This window comes from Hypanus sabinus, chromosome 17 (genome assembly GCF_030144855.1).
Source record: "Hypanus sabinus isolate sHypSab1 chromosome 17, sHypSab1.hap1, whole genome shotgun sequence".
NCBI classification, from domain to species: domain Eukaryota; kingdom Metazoa; phylum Chordata; class Chondrichthyes; order Myliobatiformes; family Dasyatidae; genus Hypanus; species Hypanus sabinus.
The window spans coordinates 53,147,750-53,174,259 of record NC_082722.1 but is presented as its reverse complement, the minus strand read 5'-3'; the positions used below and the strand labels follow the sequence as shown (position 1 = coordinate 53,174,259).

The 26,510-nt window shown below is 40.4% G+C and overlaps 1 protein-coding gene across 1 annotated transcript in view; it reads left to right on the top strand.

Annotated features, from left to right (window-relative positions):
* Positions 1–18,724, top strand: part of LOC132406635 (polycystin-1-like protein 2) — a 109,538-nt gene extending 90,814 nt beyond the window's left edge. The window contains exons 27-29 of the mRNA XM_059992438.1: positions 7,349–7,480; positions 12,682–12,780; positions 18,252–18,724. Coding sequence (XP_059848421.1) covers positions 7,349–7,480; positions 12,682–12,780; positions 18,252–18,545 — 525 coding nt within the window. The 3' untranslated portion in view covers positions 18,546–18,724. The remainder of the gene's footprint in view (positions 1–7,348; positions 7,481–12,681; positions 12,781–18,251) is intronic.
* The last annotated feature ends 7,786 nt before the right edge of the window (positions 18,725–26,510 follow it).

Genomic DNA, 26,510 nt, shown 5'->3' with positions numbered 1-26,510 from the left:
GTGGAGTTAATGCAATTGTTCAAGGCTGGTAAACTGGTGTTACAAGGATTGTCCTCAATAAAAATGATCAGTTGGGCTCAGAGAGAATCTGTATTTACTGAAACTGTCTCAGTTCATGTGGTAAACCATGTATATCTGTCCGGACACGCTGACTGCTCCTGTCGCTCCTCCCACAGACCCCTGGATAAAGGGGTCCCACAGTTCAGGGCAGTCATCCAGCATGGACGTGGTCCATTTTACTGTTAATAAAAGCCTTTCAGTATTTACTCTACTTCCAGTCTTTTGGAGTTATTAATAGTGCATCAGTTCACAGGCCCATGAATTTACACAAATGAATACCTGTGAGCATATCTACTAGGTTTCCCTGACTCTCCATGAAAAGATAGTACGCGGAAAAAAGCACCTACTGTGGCCAGGCGTTCCTTGTGGTCCCGATGTGATCTCTGTTTGTCCGACGTAGGGTCCTCCACATCTACAATCGTTGGTCTCCAGAGAGTTGTTACTGCCTGAGTCCCAAAATCCTCTATTTTTATTCTTTTCTTCATCAGGTCAACCTATGGTGTTTCAGTTTTATTGACTCGATGTGATCTGACTGATCTGTGTCAGACTGCCATTAGATGTAAGCAGTATTGTTTTATGGCCTCATCTTGAATTTCAAGCATTAGGTGCCTTCTTTTGTTTTATTTAACTAGGTCACAGAACAACAGACAATAGACAGTAGGTGCAGGAGTAGGCCATACAGCCCTTCTAGCCAGCACCACCATTCACTATGATCATGGCTGATCATACACAATCAGTACCCCGTTCCTGCCCTCTTCCCATATCCCTTGACTCTGCTATCTATAAGAGCTCTATCTAACTCTCTCTTGAATGCATCCAGAGACTTGGCCTCCACTGCCTTCTGGGGCAGAGCATTCCACATATCCACCACTCTCTGGGTGAAAAAGTTTTTCCGCATCTCTGTTCTAAATGGCCTACCCTTTATTCTTAAACTGTGGCCTCTAGTTCTGGACTCACCCATCAGCGAGAACATGCTTCCTGCCTCCAGTGTGTCCAATCCCTTAATAATCTTATATGTTTCAATCAGATCCCCTCTCATCCTTCTAAATTCCAGTGTATACAAGCCCAGTTGCTCCAATCTTTCAACATATGACAGTCCCGCCATTCCGGGAATTAATCTTGTGAACCTATGCTGCACTCCCTCGATAGCAAGAATGTCCTTCCTCAAATTTGGAGACCAAAACTGCACACAATACTCCAGGTGGGGTCTCACCAGGGCCCTGTACAGCTGCAGAAGGACAACTTTACTCCTATACTCAATTTCTCTTGTTATAAAAGCCAGCATGCCATTAGCTTTCTTCACCATTGACTGATGTACATGAACACCTAGATCTCGTTGTACTTCCCCTTTTCCTAACTTGACTCCATTTAGATAGTAATCTGCCTCACTGTTCTTGCCACCAAAGTGGATAACCTCACATTTATCCACATTAAACTGCATCTGCCATACATTTGCCCACTCACCCAATCTGTCCAAGTCACCCTGCATTCTCATAACATCCTCCTGACATTTCACACTGCCACCCAGCTTTGTGTCATCAGCAAATATGCTAATGTTACTTTTAATCCCTTCATCTAAATCATTGATGTATATTGTAAACAGCTGTGGTCCCAGCACCGAACCTTGCGGTAACCCACTGGTCACAGCCTCCCATTCCGAAAGGGACCCGTTAATCACTACTCTTTGTTTCCTGTCAGCCAGCCAATTTTCAATCCGTGTCAGTACTCTGCCACCAATACCGTGTGCCCTAATTTTGCCCACTAATCTCCTATGTGGGACTTTATCAAAAGCTTTCTGGAAGTCCAGGTACACTACATCCACTGGCTCTCCCTTGTCCACTTTCATAGTTACATCCTCAAAAAGCTCCAGAAGATTAGTCAAGCATGATTTTCCCTTCATAAATCCATGCTGACTCGGACTGATCCTTCTACTGCTATCCAAATGTGACGTAATTTCCTCTTTTATAATTGACTCCAGCATCTTCCCCACCACTGACGTCAGGCTAACCGGTCTATAACTCCCTGTTTTCTCTCTCCCTCCTTTCTTGAAAAGTGGGACAACATTAGCCACCCTCCAATCAGCAGGAACTGTTCCTGAATCTATAGAACATTGGAAAATGATTACCAATGCATCCACGATTTCTAGAGCCACCTCTTTTAAGTACCCTGGGATGCAGACCATCAGGTCCCGGGGACTTATCAGCCTTCAGACTCAATAGTATATCCAACACCGTTTCTTGCCTAATATAAATTTCCTTCAGTTCATCCTTTACCCTAGTTCCTTTGGCCACTATTACATCTGGGAGATTGTTTGATTGTTTGTGTCTTCCCTAGTGAAGTCAGATCCAAAGTACCTGTTCAACTCATCTGCCATTTCCTTGTTCCCCATAATAAATTCACCCGTTTCTGTCTTCAATGGCCCAATTTTAGTCTTAGCTATTTTTTTGCTATTCACATACCTAAAGAAGCTTTTACTATCCTCCTTTATATTCTTGGCTAGTTTACCTTCATACCTCATTTTTTCTTGGCGTATTGCCTTTTTTGTTATCTTCTGTTGCTCTTTAAAAGCCTCCCAGTCCTCCAGATTCCCGCTCATCTTTGCTATGTTATACTTCTTCTCTTTTATTTTTATACTGCTCTTTACTTCCCTCATCAGCCATGGCCATCCCCTTAGGATCTTTCTTCCTCTTTGGAATGAACCGATCCTGCACCTTCTGCTTTATTCCCAGAAATACTTGCCATTTTTGTTCCACTGTCTTCCCTGCTAGGGTATTGTTCCATTAAACTTTGGCCAGCTCCTCCCTCATAGCTCCATAGTTCCCTTTGTTCAACTGTAAAACTGATACATCTGATTTTCCCTTCTCCTTCTCAAATTGTAGGTTAAAACATATCATATTATGGTCACTACCACCTAATGGTTCCTTTACCTCGAAGTCCCTGATCAAATCTGGTTCATTGCACAACACTAAATCTAGAATTGCCTTCTCCCTGGTAGGCTCCAGTACAAGCTGTTCTAAGAATCCATCTCGGAGGCACTCCACAAACTCCCTTTCTTGGGGTCCAGTACCATTCTGATCCTCCCAGTCTACCTGCATGTTGAAATCCCCCATGACAACTGTATCATTACCTTTGCGACATGCCAATTTTAACTCTTGATTCAACTTACACCCGACATCCAGACTGCTGTTTGGGGGGCTGTAGATAACTCCCATTTGGGTCTTTCTACCCTTAGAATTTCTCAGTTCTTTCCATACTGACTCTACATCCCCAGATTCTATGTCACCCCTTGCAAGGGACTGAATATCATTCCTCACCAACAGAGCCACTCTGCCAGTCAGTCTGCCCTTTCGATAAGATGTATATCCTTGAATATTCATTTCCCAGGCCCTGTCCACTTGAAGCCATGTCTCAGTTATTCCCACAACATCGTACTTGCCAATTTCCAACTGAGCCTCAAGCTCATCTACTTTATTCCTTATACTTCATGCAATCATATATAATACTTTTAATTCAGTACTCCCCTCTCCTTTCATATCAATTCCTATTTCACTTGGCCATACTGTATGATCTCTCCTTGAGCTTTCTACTCCATTGATTCTGTTGTCCTTTTTAACTTTTCTTATTTTCACTTTCCCTTTAACTCCATCCTTATATTTCCAGTTCATCCCCTCCCCCCCCACTACTTAGTTTAAACACATCTGTGTTGCAGTGGCAAACCTGTCTGCCAGAATGCTGGTTCCCCGCCTATTAAGGTGCAACCCGTCCCTTTTGTACAATTCATCCCTACCCCAAAACAGATCCCAGTGGTCCAAGAATGTAAATCCTTACTTCCTGCACCAGTTCCCCAGCCACACATTCAGATCCATTATCTCCCTGTTCCTGCCCTCTCCAGCAAGAGGAACTGGAAGCAAACCAGAGATAACCACCCTGGAAGTCCTGCTTTTCAGCCTTCTTCCGAGTTCTCTGAAGTCCCGCTGCAGAATGTCCTTCCTCTTCTTCCCGATGTCATTTGTGCCGACATGCACTACCACTTCCGGCTGTTCACCTTCACCCTTGAGGATTCCCTGCAATCCGTCCATGATGTCCTGGATCCTAGCACCAGGGAGGCAACACACCATCCTTAAATCTTGCCTGTTGCCGCGGAAACCCCTTTCCGTACCTCTTCCTGATGTCTGACTCCTCGGCTCTGCTTCTGCACCAATTTTTGGCTCGCAGATCTGTCCGCCTCTCAGACTGGCAGTATCTTCTGTCCTGACAGCTTCCAAGAAGGTGAACCTGTTTACGAGAGGTATATCCCCTGGGGTCTCCTGTACTTCAAGCATCCTTTCTTTCCTCATCATCACCCCTTTTCTCTCTTCCGGTATCCTCGGTGTAATGACCTCACTGTAGGTCCTGTCCAGAAAACCCTCGTCCTGTCCAGAAAACCTGAGGTCATCCAGTTCTTTCTTCAGTGCTGCAGCATGCTCCTTCAGAAGCTGAATCTGGACACACTTTCCAACACTGAGTCCAGATGACAAGATTACTTCTGCAAAGCTGCCATGTTACACAATAAACACGTCTTATCTGAAAATGGTTTCAGGTTTAGCAGAAATGTCTTGTGTCTATGTTCAGTTGCTCTGATCAAGTTATCCCAGAGCAAGAATCAGTTCATCAAAAAGTTCACAAAATGACAGCTGCAAGCACAGTTTCACTAAAAGGCCTCCTCTATTCCTGTTCAATGATTGTAGTTCTTTTAAAACCATAAGATATAGGAGCAGAGGTAGGCCATCTGGCCCATCGAATCTGCTCTGCCATTCAATGATGGGCTGATCCAGTTCTTCCAGTCAGCCCTATTCCCCTGCCTTCACCCAATACTGTTTGATGCCCTGGCTAATCAAGAACTTATCTGTCTCTGCCTTAAATACACCCAATGACTTGGCCTCCACAGCTGCTCGTGGCATCAAATTTAATAGACAGTAGTGCAGGAGTAGGCCATTCGGCCCTTCTAGCCAGCACCGCCATTCACTGTGATCATGGCTGATCATACACAATCAGTACCCCGTTCCTGCCCTCTCCCCATATCCCTTGACCCCGCTATCTATAAGAGCTCTATCTAACTCTCTCTTGAATGCATCCAGAGACTTGGCCTCCACTGTCTTCTGGGGCAGAGCATTCCACATATCCACCACTCTCTGGGTGAAAAAGTTTTTCCGCATCTCTGTTCTAAATGGCCTACCCCTTATTCTTAAGCTGTGGCCTCTAGTTCTGGACTCACCCATCAGTGGGAACATGCTTCCTGCCTCCAGTGTGTCCAATCCCTTAATAATCTTTTATGTTTCAATCAGATCCCCTCTCATCCTTCTAAATTCCAGTGTATACAAGCCCAGTTGCTCCAACCTTTCAACATATGACAGTCCCGCCATTCTGGGAATTAATCTTGTGAACCTATGCTGCACTCCCTCAATAGCAAGAATGTCCTTCCTCAAATTTGGAGACCAAAATTGCACACAATACTCCAGGTGGGGTCTCACCAGGGCCCTGTAAAGCTGCAGAAGGACCTCTTTACTCCTATACTCAATTCCTCTTGTTATAAAAGCCAGCATGCCATTAGCTTTCTTCACTGCCTTTTCTCTGCATCTCAGTTCTAAATGGACGTCCTTCAACCCTGAAGTTGCGCCCTCTCGTCCTAGACTCCCCTACTGTGCGAAGTAACTTTGCCATATCTAATCTGTTCAGGCCTTTTAACATTTAGAATGCTTCTGTGAAATCCCCCTTCATTCTCCTGAACTCCAGGGAATACAGCCCAAGAGCTGCCAGACGTTCCTCATACGGTAACCCTTTCATTCCTGGAATCATTCTTGTGAATCTTAACTGAACCCTTCTCCAATGTCAGAATATCCTTTCTAAAATAAGGAGCCCAAAACTGCACACAATACTCTAAATGTGGTCTCTCAAGTGCCTCAACATCACATCAACATCTCTCTCCTCTTGATCCAAAGATAATTATCTCAGGATCATTATCCTCTTCTCATTCTGTTGGCTGCCCATAAGACTGCCATGGACCTCCAACAGGTGTGCAACACTCAAAAGTAGAAGTAACACTTACCTACTGAATTCACATACTTTTTATACTAAGTCACTTCTTCAGTTTCACCTTCCACCTTCTAAGATGATATACATTAAGCATTACAATTATCAATGCACATAAAATTAGTATTTCAGCAGTATGTGATACTCTTCTCACCAACGGATGTATTTGAACATCTGATTCCCAATTCCAAAAGTCTGAGTCACTTAATACTTCATTTGCCTTATCAGCATGTGGTTTAGTTACTCCAGAAGGTTTAGTCCATTGATGAATTATCTACTTTGCCTCCACTACAACTCGTGTCCAGTCTGCAATCAAGTGAGGAATTGAAAACTCAGTAGCAATGAAGTCCCACAATTATCTGATATGCCTCATCCTACCAAATCTGTCACAGCATGCCACTGGGATCTTAAATCCAATGAACTGTACCCCTTTCAGCCATCCAGCAGTTTTAAGTGCATAAGCTGTTGAAAGAATAGGCATAACAAAATTCCAGGCAGGATTTGGAGTACTGATGCTGCATTGAAACCAGAAGCCAACTTTTCTCACAGTAATGCAAGTGATGGCTACAAACAGAAATGATGTTGCAGCTTGACAGATATGCAAAGATCAAAGCTCGTGTAAGGTATAATTCTGACTGATTATGATACACTGATGAATATTGTGCCAGGTTTATCTCTCTGATGATTCCAAATTCAGCAGAAGTCAAGTCGGCCCCATTATTGAATGCGTGCTGAGAGGGACAGGTAACTACAATGTGATGATATGTTATTATGCCAAGAGTACTGGTGTACACAGCAGCAGGTCCATTCACTTGAAAGGAATTAGCAACCCTGTGGGAGTGAACGGAAATGCAGGGAAGTGCTTATTTCACTTTATTTTAATGTTTTTAAGTGATACTGTCAGAGATGTAATAATTCTCCAGTCTTTGGCAGAGGGGCTGCTTGTTCAGCCCTCTAGACCTCGAGCAGGTAGACACCAAGAGTGGTGGGCTGGATCCCAGCTAGCATCCTCATGGGGTTTTCCCATTGTACCATCATCACTTGGCAGTGGGCTTTGCTCAAAACCAGATTTGAGGAGCTTTGCCCCAAATTATTGCTATTTTTACAACACTTAATCATCAATAAATGTCATTTAAAAAGTACCTGAACTTTAGTGTGCTTGAATATTGTCAGATATGCTGCTTAAATTATGCCTGACATTTTGCATTGTCTTGTTCAGGTTCTGAGGACTAATCCAGTCTTGGGTGCATTCATCATCAGTACCTGTGTGATCTTCATGACATTCATCCTCATTAATGTTTTTGTTTCTGCCCTGCTTGTGTCCTTCAGTGAGGAGCGGAAAACCCCTATGGTGAGTACCTGAGAAAGGGCGAAGAGCCTTTGTTCCTTTTATCTTTTATGTTGATGTTGTAGCTTTCCTGTCTGAAATGATCAGATAGGTTACACACACACACACAGATTTTCACACTCACACACTCACTCGCTCTCATGCTCTCACACTCCCACACCTCACACTGTATATTAACCCCTCACTCGCTGCATTGTTTTTCCCCCCAGAAGGTTTTATTCCTGGTGCTCTTATAAAAATGGTATAAAATAATCTTTTACCTGGAAAAGGTATGTCAACCTTTTAACATACTTCAAGATCAATCCTACACTTCTTTTACACAGAGCCATCTATTTTTCTTCCATCTATGTGCCTGTCTAAGAGTGTCTTAAATATTCCTTACACATCTGCCTCTACCACCACCCCTGGCTGGACATTCTACACAATCTACCACTCTGGGTAAAATTTAAAAAAACCTACCTGTGACATCCTTCCCCCCCCCCCCCACCTCAGACTTTAATCGCCTGAGAATTATGTCCTGTTGTGTTACCCATTTCTGCACAGAGTATAAGGCATTGGCTGTCCAGTCTATCAATGTCTTTGATACACCTCTATCAAGTCACCTCTCATCCTCTTTTGAATTGAATTGACTTTATTTCTTACATCCTTCATATACATGAGGAGTATACATCTTTACGTTACGTCTGCATCTAAACGTGCAATGTGCAATTTATAGTAATTTATAATAAACAGTATGTACTCCAAAGAGAAAAGTCCTAGTCCTAGCTCACTCAGTATTTCCTTATAAAATATGCTCTCTAATCCAGGCAGCTTCCTGGTAAATCCCTGAATCCACATTCTTCCTATAATGAGCAACACAATACCCCAAGTGTGGTCTAACCAGAGGTTTGTAGAGCTGCAACAATACATCATCGTTCTTAAACTCAATCCCTTGACTAGTGAAGTCTAACACACCGATCAACTTGTGCTGCAACTTTGAGGGATCTAATGAACGTGGATGCCATGACCTCTGTCCCTCCACGCTGCCAAGAATCCTGCCATTAACCCTGTACTCCACCTTCAGGTTCAACCTTCCAAAGTGTATCACTTCACACTTTTCCAGATTGAACTCCAGCTGCCATTCTCAACCCATCTCTGCATCCTATCAATGTCCTGTTGTAACCTGTGAAAACCTTCTACACTATCCACAACACCACCAACCTTCATGTCATCTGCAAACTTACTAGCCCACCTTTCCCTGCCTCTTCTGACTCCAGGCATGTTTCCTCTTCTATCCCTGATAGGTCCTACCTTCACTCTAGTTATCCTCCTGTTCTTCACGGACGTGTAGAACACTTTGGTGTTTTCCTTAATCTTACTCATCAAGGCCTTCTCATGCACTCTTCTAGCTCTCCTATTTCTGACTTCCACCCACACTGACTCAGTAGACAACCCCTCCATGACATCCTCCCTTTCCGCAACTGTGATACTGTCCCTGATTAGCAATGCTACTCCCCAACCTCTTCTACCCCACAAACCTCCTTGTTCCTTTTGATCTAACCCCCAGCATATCCAGCAGCTATTCCTGCCATTGTTGCAGCCAAGTCTCTGTAATGGCCACAACATCGTAGTTCCATGTATTGATCCATGCTCTATGTTCCTGGTACTTCACACATCAAAGCGGACTAATTTCAACCCATCCAACTGACTGCATTTTTGCCCTGTCCACTGCCTACCCTTCCTCACAGTCTGTCTATACATTACATCTATCTTTACACCAACAGCTTCTTCCTCTGAACTAACACTCTAGTTCCTATTCCCCTGCCAACCTATTTTAAACCTCCCAACATCTCTAGCAAACCTGCCTGCAAGGATATTGGTCTTCATCAAGTTCAGGAGTAACCCATCCTTTTTGTACAGGTCAGATCTTCCCCAGAAGAGGTTCCAATGATCCACAAATCCCTCTGCTACCCCCCACACCCCCCAACTGCACCAATTTTTCACCCACACATTCATTTGCCTCATTATTCTGTTCTTGCCCTCATTGGTGCAGGGCACAGGCAGCAATCCAGAGATTATCACACTTGAGGTCCTGCTTTTTATCCCTATATTCTCTCTTCAGGATCTCATCCAGTTTTTTGTGTTGTTGGCAACCATGTATATCATAATTTTTGGCTGCTCACCTTCTCCCTTAAGAGTGCTGTGGACCCATTCTGAGACAGCCCTGACCCTGGCACCTGGGAGGCAACGTACCATCTGGGAGTCTGTTTTACATTCACAGATTCTCCTATCACTACCACTTTCCTCTTCTTCCCCCTTCCCATCTGACCCATAGAGCCAGACTCAATGTTGGAGGCCTGGTCACTGTGGCCTTCCCCTGATAGAAAATCCCTCTCTAACAGAATCCAAAGTGGTATACTTGTCAATGAAGGGAACAGCCACACGGGTACTCTGCACTGTCTGCCTATTCTTTTCCTCTCTCCTGCCAGTCATCAGATACCTGCCTCCTGTAACGCAGGTATGACCGCCTCCCTATAACTCCTATTTATCAACTCCTTATCTTCTCGAATGAGCCAACTTTAATTCCCTAATAAGGTCTGTAAATAGCTACACCCAGATGCACTTCTTGCAGATGTAGCAGTTAGGGACACTGCAGGCCTCCCCGATCTCCCATACCTTGCAAGAGGAGCAAACTATTACCCTGATAAAGAAAAAAAAACAGAAACCTCAACATACCTCAGCCTCTTTTGCTATTACTCCAAAATAAATACAGAATGTCATAGATCGTGCTGTCAATATTCCACATTCTGATTCTTGCATTTGGCTTTGCACATTTGTTAACAGCACAGTATGCATGTGCAATGTTTAGGAGTTTGTTTCTGGAAGTACTTCCCCTGATTATACATAGTTGCTTCATTTAAATTTCCCATACGAAATGGTGAGGAAGAGAATTCTTTTGAGGGCTCCAATTACACCGCCTGATTTAATGCAGTAAACATATAAAATGGCAACAGTGAGGTGGGTGTTCTGTCCACAGTACCTGTAACCATGGCCCCTAGCTATAAATTTACTGGAGGTATGTGGACATGTCTATAAGTTACAAAGCACAGCTGGTTACATCAAGTGTGGAAGACAGAAACTGTTAGGAGTTGTGAGGAGCTGGGTGGGTGAGATGTTGGGAGACAGTTGTCCCATCTCCTACAAAACCTTTGAGATCCAGTGAAAATCAGAGCACATTCAACATAGATGTAAGCACATCTACCTCGATCATCAATAACATAAAATGTCCAGTTTGACTTTGTAATGTGGCCCTCAAGACACGTTAGTTACTTAAAAAGTTGATTGGTTGATGTCTGTCTGTCTCAAAGGACAATGTGTGAGATGATCATCACAAGCCTGGGTGGAAGGTATGGAGATTCTGAGATGCCGAGTCGACAAGGTCCCCCTCTCCTCTCGGCCTCACCAGTGTAGTCCAAAGGAAAGCTTATGAAGCAATACTTTTGGCACCATCTTGACTGCAGGAGCTGCTGGATGTTCAATGACTTCCAGGCACCGTAGGGGCTCCACTCCGGATTTACTGTCTGGGTTTACTTCTGTAGCCTTCGCCTCTCCCGAGGCTGCCCACAAGGCAGTGGGGCTATTTACCCATAGCTGGGGATCTGGTTCACGAGCACCAGGGTGTGTCCACACACCGGTGGGTCTGCGTGCTACGTGTGCAGGGGCCAGATCACCTCACCGCCCTCTGTTGTTCTGCCTGAGTCCGAAAGGAGTTCAGTTTCCGTGTGTTGCCAGCGAGGAGACTTGCTGTTGGAGAGGCTGTGTGCTGGCATGGAGAGACCTGCACATTCAGCTCTCCTTTTCACAAGATTGAAGCTGAAAGTGAAAGCAGCAAGCACTACCCACTACACCACCAGACCAGACACATTGCAACAACCATTTTGATACATGAAAAGTACAGGTGGATGATTGATATGAAAATAGTGCAAAATCCTGCAGTCTTTGGTATTTCTGCACCATTCTGACCAATTGCACAGCTATCCTGAAACAACATCAGCTGCTGCTTTAATAACAAGCTGCAATCTAACTGAATCTTCCCATTTTGCCACCTTTTCACATCCTGCTGCATGTTTCCCCACCATCCCTCAAATACCTGTGCTGCAGACCAGTCATCCTAGCCATGTTTCTCATCTGCATTCTCAGCTGAGAGGAAAAAGACATATAAGATGTGGCATCATCTGCTACCCGAGCTGCTGTCACTAACACTGTTGTGTCTTGGATCAACTCATCCTGAATTTTCACAGCCAGTTTTAAGCCAGATCTCTAATGCGCAAGCAGAGCCAATTCCTTTCTTCTTTGTTCATAAGGTTTGTAATTAAATTTGAGCAGAGGAGGGAGCTGTAAAAATTATAGAGTGTGTAGCCTATAGCAACTAACTTTCAAAGCAAATTGTAGTTTCCAGCTTCCTGATGCTGATTGATTCATGAAATGATGGATTTTTTTTTCTTGGTGAAATTATTGAATAGAATAACCCTGTACTCCTGCGGTTTGGAATAATAAAAGATGTTTTTATCAAAATATTTTTTGGAGGGCTTGAACAATTAATGTTTCCTCTGCCTGGAACCTTGCAGCCAGGCTGAGGCGAGGAAGAGTTCTCCACCTGAGACCATGATTACTCGGGCTGAGATTGTTGGAAAATAATGGAATTGAGGAAGATGGGGATCAGGTGAGAGTGTAGGAAGTGTGGAGGATGTTACTAAACATTACAGCAGACTGAGAAAGAAAAACAGTGTCTTTCATGTTCTGATTTTTTTTTAAAGCATCATCTGACCTTGAGCATTAGAGTGGAATCATTTCCTTGGATACTGATTGTTGCAGGCTAGGACGAGTGATCCGAGATTTTCTGCACCATTTAACTGTTACCTTTTTTAATCTGTTTAAGATTTACTGTGGGGGGAAAAGAAAATTTCAAATTCTCTTTCAGTAAATCTTCCTGTGGGGGAAGTTTGTTGCATGTCAATGAGATATAATATTTACAATACTTCCAACTAACAGCATTATTCAAAAACGTCTATATAAGGAATTAGAATTAGCAACAGATCAGAGAGAGATGAAAAGTTTAATGTACTACAACTATCTTTACTAATTCCATGACTTTCACTCGAAATTTAAAAGTAGATGAGTGGAATAAATTATTGAAAGTTTCTGTTACCTGGTTTACTTTTTAGCCTGTGGAAGATGAAGAAATAGTTGATTTACTACTGACAAAGTTATGCGCCATCATTGGAATTCAAAGGAAGAAGGAAAAAGCTCAGTCCAAGCCTGAGGTAATGGATTCTTTGCTCCGAGAAAAGGGAAATCATCAATAGGAACATACAATGGATAACTTGATGATTGATTGTTGGATCCTTCAAAGGGCTGATACAGTGAGATCTAAGAGTTAAGGAAAAGTGAAGAAATATTTCATAAGAGTACATTTTCAATATTATCTTTATTATTCATTTTGCTATTTTTAATAATTAGTTATCTCGGAATTTATGTAAAGTTGATAAATTGATATTAAACTCTGTTTTAGCATTTGGAGACATAGAAACAGGAAGAAAGTAATTTGGCCTTTTTAAAGCAAAAAAAACTAGAATGCTGGAAGAACTCAGCAGGTCAAGCTGCATCTGAATTTATGAACAATGTACACCAATATCTCAAGTCAAGAAGGCCTGACTCACTAAGTTCTCCCAACACTTTATTCCATTTTTCAGCATCTGCAACTTCTTATGCTCTCTTTTAACCTTTTGAGTCTATTCTGCCACTGGTTAACTTTTACTTCAATTCCATTTGCAAACTTCAGCCTGTAGTACTTGAAATCTGAGAAGCAATCTACTAATTGTCATTTCATTTTTCATTTTTCAATCTTTTTATTGATTTTCAAATAAAGAATATACAAATTAGAGAAGGAGTTTAGCAAGCAGATAATATAAAGGACATATAAACAGCAATAATAAAAACAGAAAGTATATAATGTCAAAATTAAATAGGTAAAATATTATGCTGTTTTATATACAATGGTCAAAAAAAACTACAACTCTTCATAGCGATCATAAAAAAGATTGGAAATTTTATTGATAAAGGGAAAAAAAACCACTAACTAAACTAAAACAAAAAAGAAGAGAAAGAAAAAAAGAAAGAAAAAGAAAGATTGGGCAGTCCAATTGAGGATAAAAAAAATTTTTAAAAGAGAGAGTAAAAAACATCCTTCCAGTCATCTCCGAACCTTCACGGATAAAGATTTTCCCCAAAGAGAATAAAGAAACATAAATAAAGTAAAAAAAAACTTAAATCAAGTGAAAATATTGAATAAAGAGTCACCAGACTTGTTCAAAATTAAAGGATGTATCAAATGTCTGGCTTCTAATTTTCTCTAAGCTTAGACATGACATGATGGAGGAGAGCCAATAAAAAACAGTAGGCGGGTTAGATTCTTTCCAATGTAACAAAATAGCTGTCCTAGCCAGTGAAGTTGAAAAAGCTATCACATGTAGGGCAGAAGCAGACACTTTGCTTGCTTCCTCTGAAATAATCCCAAAAATTGCTGTAAGTGGATTAGGTTGAAAATCCACATCTATAACTTTAGATAATATTCCAAACACATCCCTCCAAAAATTATTTAAACTTACACATGACCAAAACATATGAGTTAGAGTAGCCACTTCTGCATTACATTTGTCGCAAATAGGGCTTATTTTAGGAAAAATATGCGCCAATTTATCTTTGGACATATGAACCCTGTGTACTATCTTAAACTGAATTAATATATGGTGTGCGCAGATAGATGAATTATTGACTAAATAATAAATTTTACTCCATTGATTATCTGAAAGTGAATGTTGAAGTTCTACTTCCCAGGTGCGTTGAACCTTATCATTAGGCGACAATCTACTAATTGTCAGGCATGAGCATTTCAGTTATTTCAGAGGACCAACTTTCTGCTCCTGAAGCCAAAAGGTGCTTCATTTCATTTCTAAATAGTTTTAATTTGAAGATTATACCTCTTTGCTCTGGATTTGTTTAACAGTGGAAATATTGTCTCTGTATATATTTCATTGTGTCTTTTAAAACTTCCAAAGACCTTGATTAGATCAATCCTCCAGACATTCTGAGACCCATTCATTCTGATCAGACTGCAATACTGCCCTGCCGTTGTCTTGCTCTGGATTAAAAACAGTGGGAAGGTGATTTCTCCCATTTGAGCTTTGACAACTGAAGCCCCAACAGTCATACCTTCTTGTATTCTAATATCCTGCGGTAAAAACAAACTTTGCATTAACCCTTGTGATTAGTTTTTGTGCCTCTGAAGTGCTTTTAATTCAACTGCATGTCACAAGCATTTTCTCCTCAGTGGTTTGCAATTTCTCAGCATTAAAAAAAATCAACTTTGGTATTTTTAGCCCTACCTGAAAGGTTGATTTTGCATTTAGTTTTTATTTACTCCAGATCTGACTCCTGGTCAATTGTGTTGTCACTATCCTGCCAGGGAAAGCTCAATGCAATACAAATATGACTCTGAAAGGCCATTCAATTTGTGTAGCATGGTGGTTAGCGCAATACTTTACCGTGCTAGTGACCCAGGTTCAACTTCTGCTGCTGTCTGTAAAGGGTTTGTACATTCTCCCGGTGAGTGTGGGTTTCCTCTAGGTGCTCTGCTTCCTTCTCACATCCTACAGACATACGTGTTAACAGGTTAATTACTCACATGGCTGTAATTGGGTAGAATAGCTCATGGGGTCAGAGGGACCTTTCACCACAAATCATTTATTTATCATAAATGATAAATAACTTCTATTACTATGTGGCTGTTTTACGATGTTTACCAGCTTTGGCACGTATTCCTTTACACCTTTTGTTAACAGAATGTCAGTGATGACGTGCAGAAAGTAATTCCAATTCTGTACAGTGATTTTCAAGTAGAACTATTCTTAAACTTTAATCTTGAATGACCTGATTCCAGTACCCACCCCGCCCTTTTGGTTTAAAGTATCTCAAAGAGCAAAAATTTAACAGTCCTATCAATTCCTTTAAATTTTTCAGCTTTTGTGGTCTTGCCTTCTTTCTGTTAAAGCTACACTGCTGCATTCCTTCACGGGTCAATAAATCTTTTCCAACATATATAGTTCAGAACCTGCACCTATTTTCACAGAAGTTAACAATGCCAAAAAGTTAATGCTTAAGAGTTAAAACTTATATTATTAAATGTGAGTTGTATTATTCAATTAATTGACAACATGATATAGTTATTTTTATGTTATTTATCCCCTTTTAAACTATCCAAGGTCTTAAGGAACTTCACTCAGTTCCAGTACAAGTATCAATCAGAAAATATTTCACTTTCTCACAATGAATTAGTCACAAATCTCATTAGAAGAATAGAAAATAATACAATATTAAATCAATTGATAATATCAGTTCCATCTGTAACAAAAATAGCAACTTTTGTGTTTAGCATTGATGTTCCACTTTGCTTTTGTCAATAGCACTGTGCTTAATGTAATCTAAAACTTAAATAAATTAATGATTACCAAACTTTATGTTATTGCATCTCTTTGTGAATATGAAGACAATCCTTGTAATCTGCTTTGCATGGTAAATATGAATTTCAATGATTAGATACTGCAATCCTGTTACACTGACAACATGATTGAAAAATGTTATTCAAACAACTTATCTCTAGTTTTCAGCAATGACTTCATCTCAGCCAGTATAATTGCTAACAACCAGAGGAAATTGAAATAGGATTTTCATCAGGATTTGATTTAAAACTTAAAAAGCTAAACACTGTGACTGCTGGAAATCTGAAATAAGGAAGAAAATTTGCAGATCAAACAGTCTCTTTAGAGAGAGATTCTAATTTGATATGTAAAATTCCTCAGTTTCAACATGTTAAATACAAGCTGGAGATAATGTTCACTTTGATGACAATTCTACTGAGGAAAAAGAACGAAGTTTGTTTGTTTGCCGTGGATAATAACGTGTATTTTCACTGTTATAATTTTCACTGTTATAATAACAGTAAATTTTCACATGACACCAAGACTACGGATGTAGTGGACAGCAAAGAAGGCTATCAAAGCTTGTATCAGGTTCTGGACTAGCTGGAAAATTGGGCTGAAAAATGGCAGGTGGAATTTAATGCAAACAAGTATGAGATGTCGAACTTTGTGAAGTCAAACCAGTATAGTACTTACACAGTGAACAATAGGGCACTAGGGAATGCAGTAGAACAGAAGGATCCATAATTCCTCGAAAGTGGCATCACAGGTAGTTCGGGTGTCGCATATTCATAAATTGAAGTACTGAGTACAGGAGTTGGTATGTTATGTTAAAGCTACATAAGACATTCGTCATCGTCCTCTGAACCCTTAGTGCCCAGGTGGCACATGGGGCCTCATATAAGACATTGGTGATACTTAATTTGGAGTAATGTGTGCAATTCTGGTCACCTACTCCAGCAAGGTTATTAACAAGGTTGAAAGAATACGGAAAAAAAAATTACAAGGATTTTGCCAGGACTTGAGGAACTGAGTTACAGAGAAAGGTTGACCGGGTTAGGACTTCATTTCCCGGAGTGTAGTAGAATGAGGGGAGATTTGACAGAGGTATACAAAATGATGAGGGGAACTTGAGGGCAAACCTCTTCACTCACAGGATGTTGCAAGTGCAGAATGAGCTACCAGTGAATGTAGTGGATGCACGTTCATGAGGCTTGGATAAGTACATGGATGTACAGACTATGGAGGGCTAAGGTCCAGGTGTGGGTCAGTGGAACTAGGTAGAATAACAATTTGGCACAGACCAGATGGTCCAAAGAGCCTATTTCTACACTGTAGTGCTCTTTGACTCTAAGTTGGTAGAGATCTAAATGAAGGTAGCCCTACTTGTATTTAGCTCATGATGTATTAGTTATATGAAAAATACAGTCAGACTGTTGCAATTTCTAAGCACTGTGCAGAAGAATGAAACATTTATGGAAGTTCAGTAGCCACATAACACGTGACAGATGAAGCTATGAGTAAGGCTCCGTTCAATGCAACCTTGTGATCGTGTTGTTCAATAGTCTACTGCAATATCTGCTTCTCCTGAAGATCCATTACATTTCTTCCATCGGAAACTGCGGAGTAGTAGGTTGCAAAGTCATGAATAAATAAAGTAGGTAATTCCATAGCGGAAAATCTTTTGAAGAAAAATTGGGTCAACTCAGAGAAGGATAAAGTCACAGAGAGGATATGGGACAATGGATTAGCCTAGGAATTAGCCTACCAAAGCAGCAGCACAGATATAGAGTCCTAGAGTTACTCTGCTTGGAAAATAGGCCATTTGGCCCAACTTGTCAATGCTGGCCAAGGTTCCTACCTAAACTAGTGCCATTTGCCCACATTTGGCCCCAAATCTCTCTTAAGGTTTTCCTATTCACTTAGCTCCTTAGCATTGCAATTGTACTCACCTCTACTATTTCCTCTGGCAACTCATTACATACACCCACCACCCTTCTGTATGGGAAATCCATCCTTCTCCCTTTAAATCCCTATCCTTTGGCTTTAAATTTCCCTAGCCTGGGGGATAAAGACCAGCTATTTTCCCCAGATGATTTTATAAACCTCTATAATATTCATCCCTCAGCCTCCTTCACTCCAGGGAAAACTGGCCCAGCCTATTCCGCCTCTCCTTGTACCCCAAAGCCTCTAGTCCCAGCAACATACTTGAGATAATTTTCTGCACCTACTCTAGCTTAATCGTATTCTTCCTGTAGAATGGCAACTGCACACAATACTCTTCAAGTACATCCTCACATGACAAACAAGGGAGCCGGACTGATCCCTGTAGAATACCGCTGGTCACGGGCCTCCAATATGAAGAGCAACCATCCACCACCACCAAGCCAATTCTGATAACCAATTGGCTAACTCACTCTGGACTCCAATCCTTCCAGACCAGTTTGACGGGTCAACATTTCTTCATGAACATGGATATTACTAGAATGGTGACTGATTCTGTGAACAGCTCAAATCCCTGTTCAGAACATAAACTCTCTCTTCATGGCTGATTTCTTCAGGACATTGTTCAACTGATAACCTCAGCTGTTTATTCCTCTCTGTAATGCTGCCTGACCTGCTTTTGTCTGTTGTTAATAGATACTTAATCCTCTCATCATTGTTTGCTGCAATTATTAACTTGCATATCATATTCGGCAAAATTATTGCTGCTTAATGGAGATTAATTATATTACAGGAAAATTTTACAAGCTGTATTTACACTGCAGTTTAAATATCTTTGTATAAATCAGTGGTAATGAATAACTTGTAATAATCACAAAGAGGATTATGACCATGTGCATAAAAGATTGGAAATTGTAAGTATTCAGTTACATCTAGACAACAATGCAATATAAATTTAAATAAAATGCTTATAGATTAGTTTTCATTTCTTACCTGGATTGAGGTGTTCATTCTTCACATCTGTAGTCCTCGAGCTGGGTGAAAATAAAATAGTGCCCTGATTTCATTGGTTTAATGAAACCCAATAAACTTCATTTAGTTACATTCAAAGATTGGAGGCCTGTATTTACTCAACCCAATGCAAAAAGAGTGAGCTGTAACCACAGCCTATATGTATTGTTTGAAATTAATTTACTAGCAGTAATGTTTAAGATGCTTCAGTACATTAAAATTGAACAACTGGATGTATAGGCTAAGTATACCCTTCAAATGTCTCATTAAGAGGTATTATGTGTCAAAAATCACACCTGACAGAGTGAAATATGAATTTTAAGAAGATGGAATTTTTAGTCACAATAGAACACTGGCTCTTAGTAACAACCTTCATTGCAAAGCTAAATGCACGACATTAACATTTTCCTTCAAGTTAACACTTGCAAAGCTAATTCATGTTGAGACCAAATCACAGAGGTACTAAAGAATCACTAGCTAAATGCAAAAGCTCCAGTGACAAAGAAGTCATTATTATGGAACCGTTCAGGCAAAGTGCACCATCTCATCTGCACATACCAAATACAAAAAATTGATTTCAAAAGAAGTTACATTTTATTAGGTGGCCTTATAGTTGACATATGAAATCTCTCAGAACCCCATACTTCTCTCACACCAGTGGTAATAGTCCAAAGGTTTCCCACTTACTAAACTCACAAATATCAGGAGAAAACATGCATTGCCATAAATTCCCCAGCCTGGAAGTATAATTGAAAATAAAGACCAGTGAAAAGCAGATTCCTGTTCCTGCCACTACATGAAGTGGGCTCAGTCTGGTGGCTGAAGTGAAGGGTAGCAGAGAACCTTGAAGGGATATAAGAAGATACCTCGAGGAGCCTTGGGAATGACAAAGTATTAGCTTTGAATTAGGGGCATACCTTTAACAATGAGAATCTTGTGTATTCCACAAACTTTCACTGAACATCTGCTTTCCTGGAATCCAAGATAAACAAACACCAATGGAAAGGCATCTAAAATACAAAGTGATGAAGGGTCTTGGCCCAAAACGTCGACTGTTTACTCTTTTCCATAGATGCTGCCTGGCCTGCTGAGTTCCTCCAGCATTTAGTGTGTGTTGCTTGGATTTCCAGCATCTGCACATTTTCTCCTTTTTGTAAAATGCAAACTTTTTGATTTGGCCATGCAGCAGTTCCAGTATAATGTAAAGGCTTTTCTGTAATAAGCAGAAAGAACAACATTTTTCTTTTCTTTTACTAGTTTGATTTCTATTGCCTGGAGCAGGCTTGCAGGTCAATCCCATTCAAACATTACAACCTTTACCATGACGACAGTATAGATTCTCAATAGTGTACACTGGTTCCCTCCTGTTGCTGAAAACATCAGGGGCATGGTTTAACACTGAGGAGTGAGGATGGATGAATATTTTATAATTTTTGTTTGATATCTTTGTGGAGCAGGGAGCATTTACCTAGAAGCCAAGAGATTAAAAGATTGAATATTGTTGAACTATGATAGATTAGGTTGGGCATACAGTAAGCTGCAAAACAAATGGAAGTGGTAGCCACAGTGTTCTTTTCTGGGTCTGGAACTTTGCAATCTGCTTTTCCCAATGAGAAGATACCCCACTGCTGCGAGTTCTGAAGAGGCCATGGAGTTTTTCCAACCATTGATCTTCATATGGCTAGACGGCAAAATAAAAAAAATTTAAATAAGGTCAATTCAATCTCAAACTGTATAACTGTGTGGAATACCATATATTATTATATAATCCATTCGATGGTAAATTGTAAATAATTATCTACAACCTTTAAGTGGTAAAGGTTGAACAACAACTCTGTTTTTGTGGATGGTTGTGAAGAGAAAGCACTTCAGGATGCATATTGTATATATTTCTCTGACATGGTAAATATCATAGACTCTTCCTATAAAGTTAATAGAGGCAAGAACAGATCAGTTGTTCGCTTCAATAATTTGCATGACTTGCATTTGTTTTCTAGTGCACAGCGTGTTGGTCTTTTATTTTTATTGTTTTTCTTTAATTGGGTTCTTTTGGGTTTCTTGCTTTGTGGCTACCTGTGAACAAGCAAATGTCAAGGTTGTAATGTATACATTCTTTGATAATAAATGTACTTGAATCTTAATCTTGAGTTTTTTGTCTGCATAAGATGTGCACATTGCTGGCTAGCATATGGTCATTACATCCCTCACTGCCCTTGATATAGTGAATTGCACTCCTGAACTTCTCCCTGAACCAGGTTTGACAGTAACAATAGAGACAAGATGTTGGCTCATGATTTTGTAATGGTTTGCTGCTGGTGATGATGGTCTCCAGCATTTCACAGCTGCCCACCTTTGAGCTGTTGGATCTGTTCCACATCTTTCAGCCCAATCATTAACTGGGCAGCCTCCTTAGGTAATGAGACTAAAGATAACGAGCTTTTGCTACTCACAGCTCTTCTGCCAAATGATGTTCAAAGTGGTGACTCAAATATTCATCTGCCAGTGAGGGTAGCACATGCTGACCTGCAAGACAGTTCCATGCTTAGTTTGGACTTAATGCCTTGTGATTTCATGGGGAGAAGGATCTGTGTTAAGCACTGATAGAAGCATCCTCTCTGACTGAATAGGACAGCACTGCCTATTCAGTGCTGGTGGAAATGAGCATACCAGGGAGTAATAGAGGAGTCTGAGAGTGAAGAAATCTAGGTCAGGCAACTATATGCCTAGTTTGTGGGACAGCTCTGGCAGTTTTTAAATACCGTATAGGCCAACAACTTTATTTTTATCATTGCAGTGATTTGATAGAATTGAATGTGTTTTTCTTTGCAGATTGGGTAAGGCTGATTTATCTCCTTTTTTAAAAAAAATTATTTATTAATTTTTTAGAAAATTATAAAGAATAAATGTAATGATAAAATTAGTGCAAAAGAGAAAAAATAATATTAACCCTCCCCCCTCCCCTTAACCCTCCCCCCCTTAATCCTTGTCTAAAGAAAGAAAAAAAAAGAAAGAAAGAAGAGAAAGATTGCCTGGATATCAGAGGATCCCCACATGCTCCATGGAGTTCAAGATAATTTTTATTTTTATTTTTAATTTTCCCCAATTACTTTATAATTTTATCTTCAAAGGATCTATGTATTTAATCCTATCTTTTGTAGGTATGGGAGCCAAATTTTCAAAAATATATCATATTCATTTCTTAGATTGTATGTAATTTTTTCAAGCGGAATACAACTATATATTTCATTATTCCAACGATCCATAGTTGATTATGAATCTCCTTAAAAGACATTAGCAAACCAGATGGTTTTTGATATGACCATCACTGACTGCGGTGTTTTATTCTAGATTTATTGCGTTGACTGAATTTCAATCAGCCCTCTGTCTTCAGCTCATACCTCAGGATGATATTCAGGTCTCAGGATTTGCAGGAGCATAACCACAATGCTGCCACACCCAGCATAGAATAATAATCTAGTTCATCATTACCATACAGATCTCTCACTAATATAAACACAATAAATTGTGCAAGTGGGAGCCTGACATCTATACCTGGCTTGTGCTCACTTAGAGAAATATGTTTTTTCAGAATTTAATGTCCCTTTTTAAAGAGTTCTCATTGGCATCCATGATAGGTCCCAACCTTTCACCAAATTTTGTATGTTCCCCACTAATGAGCATCCAAAATCTGTCCGAACTGATGGACATTCTCTTGATCAACTGTAATCATGTGACAACCAGCCAGAGCTTAGGAGCAGATGGATTCCAATAGTTTCAACAGAAGCAATGGTCAGAGAGTTTTCAAAGGCTTTTAAGAAATCTGTAATTACAACCAGTCCTGGCCCCACCTCAATCTCCTCAAGAAATTAATTAATTCAGATGAACCATGGACTCTGGCCAGAACCTTCCAGAGCATCTCAATGACTCTCATAGAAATATTGACATTCCTGTAACAAAGGGCCATTGTTTGTGCCTCAGCTTTTTGCTGAAATAAACCTGAAACAGGCTCACATTCTTCTCTTCATTAACAATCCAAGAAATATTTATATCCTACTAAACTACTGACATATTTATACCTGGTTTTATCAAGTGTGCTTTTTCTAAAAAAAAATCTACCACCTGTTGGTGAATGCTGCTCCACTGTAGAGATTACTAGAAGCAAAGCAAGAATGAGGTTTAAACCCAAGAAGGTCATACAAATGTGGAGGTAGGTAGTCACAATAATTACACGATTGGATAAAGTTCACATCACCTGAATATGAAAAAGCATGAAAGACATGTAGAAAAACAGGAATTGCATTTTGTCTGTCATTGTGACCTATTAGTTAGATTGGATGTGGAGAGGATCTTTGCTATAGTAGGGCAGTCTAGGACCAGAGGGCAAAACCTCAAAATAGAGAGATGTCCTCTTAGAACAGAGATAAGGAGTGACTTCTTTAGCTAGATGGTGGTGAATCTGTGGAGTTTGTTGTCACAGGTGGCTGTAGAGAACAGGTCATTGAGTCCACTTAAGGTGGAGGTTGATAGGGAGAAGGCAGGAGAATGAGGTTGAGAGGGAAATGGATCAGCCATGATTAAATGGCAGAGCAAACTCAATGGGCCAATGGCCTAATTCTGCTCCTATGCCTTATGGTCTAAGTTTACAACCAGGGTAAACTACAAGTAACATTCCAATTTCACTTAACTAGTGAAAAATAATTCCTTGCTTGATAACTACAATTTGAAAATGGAAGAAAATAGCTGAAATTTTAATTTGTTGATGGTTGCTAATTAGCATCCACTTGAGGAACAGTGGCAGTCAGAGAAAAGGTCACTCCTTCTCTGCAGTTTCTGATACTAGACAAGATGAGGAATAGTTGAAAACAGACAGATATGGCAGAGGTAGTGCAATTATAATGAAGAAATACCAACCACGACTAAGTAATCATAAGCAGAGTCCCCGCTACCTATATTGCCCATATTCTACCATAAAATTAAAACTACTTGTATCACAAAAAGAGGCGACTCTAAAGGATCTGCAGTAATGTATTGGAAATAACAGTTTTTGGGGGAAGAGGATGTTTTGCTCAATGAATATTCACAGGTTGCCAATAGACCCCTCAATGTTCTTGAATTGATTAGCTCTATAACAAAAGCAATAATATTTATTGAGCTGTCACCCTAGGATGGAGAGCTGAGGAAAACTTAATAGGCCACAATTTTCTGGCAGCTGCCAATGTCTTCCTCAATCATCAACTATTTTTGCAATTGCCTTCTGTGGAATTCACAGCAGCCACCACCATATCAAGGTCACACAGCATTATTGATAAAGCCCTGGGCAGTACAGGAGCTTCCAGGTGTAAATCCCAACATGTCAAGGGATGACATGGACTCTACTCTAATATATATTCTATGTACATCCATATGTTACCGTTAGCACCATGTAAAAATCTATGATGAGCACGTATGCAATCTTCACTGCAGAAAACAGAATAGTAATCTCGCTGTTGTGGACCAGTTGCCAGACAGGTGGAAGTTATAAAGGCTCCTGTAAAGAAATTAAAGCAAATAGATTTAAAAAATCCACCAATGGATAAATAATTGGTGATGTCAGCACTGCTGGAAACCAGGGTATTTTAATACCTTTTACAAGATAAGAGATGAATTAATGTAAGACTAAAGTTTCAGCTGAGTCATTGTACTTTTACTAAAGTTGAATTAATCATAATTTTGTACTTAACAAACGCATATATTTTTCACAGTATGTGGTGGTTCATCCCCACTTACTGGCAGAAAGCGGTATAGCAGTTAAACTAATGGTTTATCATCTTCTCATTTTTCATTGGTTAGGTGTTAGTATATTACATATAATAATAGTGCAACCAGTGATTGGTTTAGTTTATCTAAGGAATTTCCCTTATCTCGATTATAAAAGTGATGGATTTTTCGGAGGTGCCATCTTTTTCTCCTCAATCTTTCTTTTTCTCTTCAATCTTTCTTTTATCTTCGCCTCCTTTGTTGTTGATTCATCTTTATTTAGTTTGTTTAGAATTTGTATACTTGTTTGTACTTGCTATTCTTGACTCCCAGAATAACCTGAAGGATCAGAAAATAAACAGCGATCCAACAGCACCTATAACAAAAGAGTTCAATTCTGGGTGTTTGAATTGTTAACTTGACTAATAATTGTTCTAGTGGTGTATGATCAGCCGTAGGTGAAAAGATAACCATGTTTTGATTACCCCCATATATAATGGGAAAGAATCTCAGTAACTTAAAGAGAACCTAATGTGCAGGAGGTGAGCTCAACCAAAGGCTGATACTTGCCTTTTGATATCCCTTTGATACTAGTGACCAAAGATAAATGTTAGTGTTCGCAGTGAATGCCCTCTTTCTGAGGGCATGCCCATGTGTGCTGAGTTTGCTTTCCTGAGAAGGAAGTGGAGTACTGCCAGTCTGTTGCACTCTTTTGGGTAAGAAGTTATGAGATGGCAGTGAAGAAACTGGAAAGTGGAATTGAATGTTAATTTTAGCAGTGGGCATATCAGTCCCAGTATCCTGGTGGATGTCAGTCATGGGTCTTAAAAGAACTGCATCATGAGATCAAAAAGACAAAATGCTGGAAATCTTGAGCAACATGCACAAAATCGGGAGGATCTATGTAAGTCAGGCAGCATCTATGAAAGGGAATAAACAGGTGACTTTTGGGCTGAGACCCTTCACCAACACTGGAAAGGGAAGAGGGTGTCAGAATAAGAAGGTGAGGGAGGGGAGGTGATAGGTGAAACCAGGTGAAGGGAAAGGTGGATGTTTGGGGAAGAGGATGAAGTAAGAATCTGGGGCTAAGATGGTTGGAAGAGGTGAAGGGCTGAAGAAGGCGGCTTCTAAAGTTCCTTCTTCTTCTTCTTCAGCTTTTCACCTCTTCCTCAATGGATTCCTGTTTACTTCACACTCCTCCTCCAGTTTTAACTATAACCTGCTGGCTTGTATTAATTTCAAGATTAAAGATTAGCGTTATTTATCATTATGTAACTTGAACCCTACAGTGAAATGCATCAACGAACAACACTGTCCAGGAATTGTGTTGGGGTCAGCCTGCAAATGTCCAGTGTCAAAATAGCTTGCCCACAATTCCATAACCCTAACCACGCGTCTTGGAATGTGGGATTAAACTGGAGCAGCTGGAGGAAATCCACATGGTCTCAGGGAGAATGTACAACTTCCTTACAGACAGTGGTGGGAATTGAACTCTGACTGTAAATCGATGGCACTATAACGCATTGCACTAACTGCTAGGCTACCATGCTGCTACCCCTCCTCCCACCTTCTTAACCTGGCATTCCATCTTCTTTTCCAGTTCTGATGAGGGTTCTTGGTCCGAAACATCAGCTGTTTAGTCCCCTCTATAGATGCTGCCTGGTTACATGAGTTCCTCCAGCACTTTGTGTATAGTGCATGGTGAGGCAATGAAATTGACTGGAAAAGAACACTGGCAGGGATGATGGCAGAGCAGCAAAGGCTAGTAATTTCAGGAAACAAGTGGGAAGGCACAGGAGATATGCATCCCAGAGATGAAGAAGTAT